General features: G+C 53.6%; 1 protein-coding gene across 1 annotated transcript; it reads left to right on the top strand.

Moving 5' to 3' along the window:
- Positions 1-44: 44 nt before the first annotated feature.
- C8Q71DRAFT_863122 (uncharacterized protein) lies at positions 45-2,978 on the top strand (the record flags this gene model as incomplete). The annotated part of the gene is made up of 3 exons (XM_047928123.1): positions 45-1,523; positions 1,591-2,244; positions 2,304-2,978. 3 exons carry the CDS (start codon positions 45-47, stop codon positions 2,976-2,978), a joined length of 2,808 nt encoding a protein of 935 aa, XP_047773006.1.
- Between the last annotated feature and the right edge of the window lie 4,917 nt (positions 2,979-7,895).

The raw sequence follows: 7,895 nt of genomic DNA on the forward strand, positions 1-7,895 counted from the left end.
ACCCCTAGCCCCTACCTATCCTTCATCCGGCCGACATTATGACCATGCGCGCACCAGCGGCTGGAACATCCTTCCTCGGTGACGTTTCCCGACCCTCGCGACCTCCCTCGGTGGTCCCCTCGGGGTCCGTCACCCCGTTTACTCAAATCTCGACCCCCAGCTCGGAGCCGCGAGTCGGAAAGGGAAGCGTCAAATCGGAGGAAGTTCGAGACACGGAGAGCGCTAGTAAGTTACCTGCTCTTCCCTCAGGACTGCCGAAGTCTCCGCGGACGATCCCCGTCCCGGAGGAACTTTCAGCACGAGTTGCTTCCTCCCCGGTTGCTCTCCGCGACGCGAGACCCCACTCGCTCGTGGAGTCGCCGCTCCCTCGACCTGCGGACAATAGCTCTCAGACGGCCCTGCCTCCGGGATGGAGCTCCCGGCACTCCCCACCCGTCTCACCACTCTCGGCTGGCCCTCCGCCACCGAGTTGGTTCTCCTCACCAAGAACTGGAGCGGCTTCCTCGACAGGACCGGTCGCTCCTCCCATTGCTACATCCACTCCTTGGCGATCAAAGGTTTCATCGTCCGAGTCGGTCACCACCAACCCCTCCTTCTCAACGGAGGAAGTCCAGCAAGCCGCCAAGAATGCTGTCGATAAGGTGCATCTTCGCGACCTAGTCGACGGGAAAGGGCGATTCAAGGACCACCTACGGAAGCCTGCGGAAGCTCAAACCATTTTCGAAGAACTGAGCGCTCCCGATGAGACTGGAAGGTTTCGTACTCTCTTCGAAGAAACGAACCTCTTCCTCGCTGAAGACTTGGACAACGACGATGTACTGGATGCGCCTACACAAGAAGTCAAGGACGCCCGATTTCACGTACGCGCCAAGATTTTGCTCCGTATCAACTATATCGTGGACGGCCTCGAATCCCTGGTGACCCGGATGTTACAACTCGAAAACGAGAACCGTTTCTGGAAGGCGGATCACGCTTACTCCCTCTTGGGCGCACTTAGATCATCCTCGTCTCGTGGTCTCATCTGGGATTCCTTCCGAGTCATCCAGTATCGATGTGCGAAAGCTATCGCTCTGATCCACCAGAGGCGAGCCCTCCACGTTGGGACGACTTATCCCGACTCCATTCGGTCCACTGCTTCGGACTTCAGCCGAAACGTCCGAGCTTCGGCTTCTAAACGGATAATGATCGATAAATGGTTGGACAACCCGGACGTGTACCCTAACCTGACCCCCGAGTACCAATCAGTGGTGCTTAGGCGTCTGGGTAAGACTCAGGGGTTGGACTCCGAATTAGCCAACAAACAGGTCCCCTTCGATCAACGATTCAGTCGACTCCCTTCCTCTCTGCTCGTAACGCCCGTTGCTCACGGAGCCTCCGTCTCCATGGCCGAAGACGACATCTTGTCTTCCCGATCCTCCTCTGCCGGACGCGTGGAACGTGACCTCACTCGCGCCCAGTCCATGGCCTTCACTGAGCCTCCTTCCCTGGTCAAGCCGGAAGAGAGCGTTCGACTTCCCTCGTCAGTGGATACGCGACCTCGCTTCCCACATCGAACCAGTCACGCCAATCCTAACTTCTCGGTCCCCCCAGAAGCGGATGACCCGGGACGTAGAGTGCAGTTTCAAGACCCTCCGCATCATCCTAAGGACGAGTCCGCTTCAAATGGCCCCTCGAAGGAACGCAGGTCCTCAAGTCATTGGTTCCGCGGACACTCGGTGGCTCTCCCAGAGTCCGCGGACGCTCAAGCCGTACACGACGCGGTATTTCCCCCGGATCGGCCTCAGGCCTCCTCCCCTCGACCTCCTTGGAGAACGGTTTCTCCCATTGCTTCTCTCCGCGACGTTCCTCCTCACCTACCTCCATTCCACTACGAGCAAACTTACCAGTCGAAGGAGGCAGGGGGCACTAAGACCTTCGTGTACGAATCTCGCTCAGCGGGTAGCGTTGCGCGAGGAGGAAAAGTCCCTCCCGCGTCGAACTTCCCAAGCCATCACGACGAAGGACCGCCAAAGGGATCCCCGCGTGAATCTCCTTCACACTCGTCTCACCGCGAAGGAGGCGGTCCCCCCCGAGGCGGCCCTTCGGGACCTGGAGGCCCTCCTGGAGGAGGAGATGGAGGAGGCAACGGTGGAAACGGCAATGGCGGAGGAACTCCTCCCCATGGTCGCTCCCCTTCTGGTCGTCCGCCGAGTCACCCTCCGAGCGGGAATTCCGGAGGACCTCCGGGAGGAGAACCTCCCTATGGTGGGCCAACCTCGTCCCAAGCTGCTCCGGAATACAGACCCACTATAGTCATACAACAGACCGCCGCCCCGAGGGAAACTGGTATACGTCTTGATCAAAAGATCTCTCGAGATTCCATCCCCGAATGGAACGGAAGTCTCAATACGATCTTGATCTACTTGCACAAGATGAACAACCTAGCAAGGAAGAATGAGTCCGTGGCCAGGGACCTGGGAGCCGCCGCTCCCGATCGATTCACCGGACGAGCCGAGCGATGGTGGCAACTCCTCGATTTCGATACCCAGAAAATGTACTCGTTGAACTGGTGGAAACTGTACGAAGGAATCAAGCTGCAGTTCTTCACGCACAAGTTCACGGTGTCACTCCGTACTCAATACGATGGTCAACGATTCCGTCAGCCAGGCCACGAGAAGGAGCTCCCCATGGACTTCGTCGACCGGCGTCTTCTGTACCACCGTCACATTACAAGCTTGCCTCAGGAACCGGACTATGAAATAGCGGCGGTTATGCACAACGCCCCGCCCACATGGTCTACGGTCCTATCCTTAGACAGCATTCGCACCATCGCCGCCCTCATGTCCAGAGTGGCTGATAAGACCGACGAGCTCATAGCTTTCGCGTCTATGGCCCCCGTTCGCACTACCCAATACGAACAACTCCTTCGCCTTCCTTCTTCGAAGACCGAACCTCGCAACTTCTCTTCATCTAGGCGCGCTTTCGCCGCAGATCAGTGATGTCAGTTTAAGTGCATCTACTTTCATTCATTAATGAATTAAACCCTGGATCTGATTTACACACTTTTGTACCCCTGTTAATCTAATCCTAATTCAATGCAGTCTTAATCCATTGCTCAGCTCATATGCCTAATCCTGGTGTATTACAGAGGTCTTTTGATGCATTCTTAATGCACTACTGATCCACTTATAATGCACTGACTTAAGACATGCTTGATCTCAGTGTATCACAGGGGTACCTTGATACACTATTGATCCACTAAAGATGCATTGTCCAAGTCAGTGTATTACATGTTTAAGGCATACATGTATGCAGTTCTAAGCTGCTGGATTAGTTTTAGATCAAGGCAAAAAAAGGGGACATTGGGGGTTTGAACCACAGACATCAGAAAGCATTACATAATCACATCATCAAGTCGGACCACAGGAACACTAACCACTACACCACAGGTCTGTTAGAAATGTTGTAACACAATGTTATATGTCACATTACTGGGATGCTGGACTTAGACATATTTTGGATGCTGGCACAGGGTGCCCTGCATTAGTGGTGGATCAATAGGTGTGTTAGCAGTGAATTGACACAGTGTGGTAACAGTGAATTAGCAGTGACTTGACACAGTGTGTTGACAGTGGATTAGCAGTGAATTGACAAAGTGTATTAGTGCTAGCCCAACATGTGACTCAAAAGTGACTTTAACCTTTGACCTAACAAATTTGACATCTAGCATCCATTGTCAGTTGAGTCACTATTGAGTCACCTGTCTGGCTAACATTAATGCACTATGTTGATTCATCACTGATTCACATGTTGGGCTAGCACTAATACACTTTGTCAATTCACTGCTAATCCACTGTCAACACACTGTGTCAAGTCACTGCTAATTCACTGTTACCACACTGTGTCAATTCACTGCTAACACACCTATTGATCCACCACTAATGCAGGGCACCCTGTGCCAGCATCCAAAATATGTCTAAGTCCAGCATCCCAGTAATGTGACATATAACATTGTGTTACAACATTTCTAACAGACCTGTGGTGTAGTGGTTAGTGTTCCTGTGGTCCGACTTGATGATGTGATTATGTAATGCTTTCTGATGTCTGTGGTTCAAACCCCCAATGTCCCCTTTTTTTGCCTTGATCTAAAACTAATCCAGCAGCTTAGAACTGCATACATGTATGCCTTAAACATGTAATACACTGACTTGGACAATGCATCTTTAGTGGATCAATAGTGTATCAAGGTACCCCTGTGATACACTGAGATCAAGCATGTCTTAAGTCAGTGCATTATAAGTGGATCAGTAGTGCATTAAGAATGCATCAAAAGACCTCTGTAATACACCAGGATTAGGCATATGAGCTGAGCAATGGATTAAGACTGCATTGAATTAGGATTAGATTAACAGGGGTACAAAAGTGTGTAAATCAGATCCAGGGTTTAATTCATTAATGAATGAAAGTAGATGCACTTAAACTGACAAAGATGCGCAGATGGCGTTTGGACGGGAGCAAACTTCGATCACGACGATGATGTTAATTCGACTCCTGAGCCCCTAGCAGCGAGCGAACATACCGCTCCTGCTCTCTCGTCCGATCAGTCCGCGAGGGAGGCCCTAGCCCTTAATTCGCAGCCTAGGAAGTCTTCTACCCGTCCTCCTAGAGGAGCGGGACGTAAACCCCCCGCGGCCGGCTACAGATTCCCTCGCAACGACTCCGTCAAGAGTAAGAAAGCGCCGCCGGGTGATTGTCGCGTCTGCGGCAGCCCTTACCACTGGGATCGGGATTGCCCGCATTGGAATGAATATGACGTAAGTAGAAGAGCCCTTCTCATAGGTCCTGAATATGACTGCGACGAACTGGAGAACGAGGAGTATGAGGAAGCTTTCGTCGCGTACATCTGTAGTAACCTGAGCAATGCGAGATTGTCGAGCGCTTCACGGGTTAACGCCCTCAGAGCCGAAGGAGAGGAACTACAAGCCAAGATGAATCAGCAACGAGCATCAAAGGTGGAATGCGAGGACGTCGACGAAACCCCGTCGCGTCCCTTGCACCCACTTTCCCCCGATCTGCCTCACGTAATGGAACGTATTGAGCCGGACTCGCCAGTCCACGTCGATTTCCTCTCCGACATGCTAGCGGAAGCCCTATCTGTAGACGGCTCTTCCCATTATGATGGCCCTCAGAAACGCTTCGCGAGCACGGCGGCAGTAGCGGACGATACTCACGTCCCTACCCCGCACGTTCCTCTTCAATCGCGCGACCCTTTAGTAGTCCCTCTCGCCCGGATACGAGATCCCCCGGCGGGGCATTCGACCGTAGGAGTTTCCGCATTATCCTTCACCCTCCGTCTTGGTAGCCTATCGCATCCTACCGTCGATTGCCGAGCCGATTCCGGAGCAGACATATCCCTGATTTCCCAAGAGTATCTGGAGTCTCTCCCTGCTGCTTCTCGACCCAAGGTCAAGCAGGGACTCAAGATGAACCTCTTCCAATTAACAGGAGGATTTCGCATTTCAGGTTATATACAGACGCAAGTCTACATAGAATCCGAACAAGGTCACGTCCTCAAGATGACGGCGGAATGCTACGTGGTCCCAGGGATGTCTGCTCCCCTCCTCCTGGGAGAGGATTTCCACGTAAACTACGAACTCAGCGTGACGCGCAGTGTAGCCGAAGGGTCAGCCATACGAGTAGGAGACACCGGATACACGATACCGGCTTCGTCGTCAGTAAAAAGGGATCGACCTGGTCTCAAAGTCATCGTGAAGGCCGCCGATTCCAAGTTCGTCCGAGCCAAAACGCACCGGCGGCATCGAGCTAACCGCTACCGAGAACTCCTTAAATCCAAACGTCCTTCCGCACTGGCGGCGCAGGACGTGCGAATAGCCCCGCACTCCTGTCGTCCTGTGCCTATTCGACCTCCTCTAGGGACCCAATCTCAGTGGTTTGTGGAGAAAACCGTCCTTGGTCAGTCAGATGGAACATTCCTGTTGACTACTCCTACATTGGTCGACTCGTCACACCTCTACGTCCCGGTCACCAACCCTACAGACCGGCCCTACATGATACGCGAGGGTGAGGTTCTGGGCCCTCTTCATACTCCGGAGACCTACTTTGCCGCCTCCGACCCGGATCTTTTTGCTCACGCCCAGACCGTGCAAACGCTCATCCGAGGATCGGTCGAATCCCGACCATCTGAAGAGAGCAGTACGACCAAAGAGACCAGCACGGAGGACCAATGGGGCCCCAAGACTGCCGAGCTTCCGGACTGGGAAAATTACCCCTCGAGCGAGATGGAAAAGTTGCTCGACATCGGTCCAGAATGGCCCCCAGAACAACGCGAACGCCTAGTCAGCATGCTACAATCCAACCAAGCCGCGTTCGCCTTCGACGGACGATTAGGCCAGAATCCCACTGAAGTAGAGATCAAGCTGCAAGCCGACTCCAAGCCTATATCCCTCCCCATGTACTCCGCTTCGCCAGCAAAAAGGGAAGTCATCGATAAGCAGCATGAAGCTTGGCTCAACCTCGACGTGATCGAACCTTCGAACAGTCCCTGGGGGGCACCGGTACTCATAGCGTATCGAAATGGGAAACCTAGGTTGTGCGTAGACTACCGCCGCCTAAACGCAGTCACCATCCCCGATGAATTTCCGATACCGCGACAAAATGAGATCCTCCAAGCCCTATCAGGGGCGCAAGTTCTCACTTCCCTCGACGCGCTCTCCGGTTTCACCCAGTTAATGGTGGCTGACTCGGATCGAGAGAAGACGGCCTTTCGAACGCACCGCGGTCTATACCAGTTCAAGCGCCTGCCCTTCGGTCTGCGCAACGGACCCTCTGCGTTTCAGCGTGTCATGCAAGGAGTCCTGGCACCCTATCTATGGATCTTCTCACTCGTCTACATCGACGATATCGTGGTCTATTCTCGATCCTGGGACGAACACGTCGAGCACCTGGATAAAGTACTCAAAGCGATCATTGTCTCCGGCATCACCCTGTCACCCACCAAATGTCATTTCGGCTATACCTCCATCTTGCTATTAGGACAGAAGGTATCTCGACTAGGATTCTCGACGCACCACGAGAAAGTCCGCGCGGTAACGGAACTAGCGCGTCCTCATCGCGTTTCGGACTTGCAAACCTTCCTGGGGATGACGGTCTACTTCTCATCCTACATTCCCTACTACTCCTTCATCGTCTCACCTCTGTTCGAGTTACTGAAGAAGGACCATAAATGGAGCTGGACGGCCGAATGCGAGTCAGCTTGGCGGCGTGCGAAAGACGTATTACAGTCCGCACCTGTCCTTGCCCATGCGATGGCTGGGCTTCCGTACCGCTTGTATACCGACGCTTCAGATATCGCACTGGGAGCGTGCCTCCAACAAGTTCAACCCATCAAGGCTGGTGACCTCAAGGGTACCAGAGCGTACGACCGCCTCAGCAAAGCGCACGCAGAAGACGCCCCCATTCCGAATCTAATCACCAAGGTCTCTCACAAGTTCGATGACACTCCAACTCCCGGTCAATGGTCTTCCACATTGGACGAAACCACCGTCTATGTGGAAAGAGTCATAGCGTACTGGAGCCGGTCGTGCAAACCAGCGGAGCGCAATTATTCCACCACGGAACGAGAAGCGTTAGCAGCCAAGGACGGCTTGGTCCGTTTCCAGCCTTTCATAGAAGGTGAACGCGTCACCCTCGTAACCGACCACGCTGCTCTCCAGTGGGCGCGCACCTACGAAAACACGAACCGTCGCCTTGCGGCATGGGGGGCAGTATTTGCGGCTTACTTACCCAACCTGGACATAGTCCACAGAGCGGGCCGAGTGCATTCGAACGTCGACCCACTGTCACGGCTTCCAAGGGAACCCCCGGCTCATGATTCACCCATCTCAGACCCCTCCGTT

This window comes from Rhodofomes roseus, assembly GCF_022264815.1.
Source record: "Rhodofomes roseus strain CIRM-BRFM 1785 chromosome Unknown C8Q71scaffold_37, whole genome shotgun sequence".
NCBI classification, from domain to species: Eukaryota; Fungi; Basidiomycota; class Agaricomycetes; order Polyporales; family Fomitopsidaceae; genus Rhodofomes; species Rhodofomes roseus.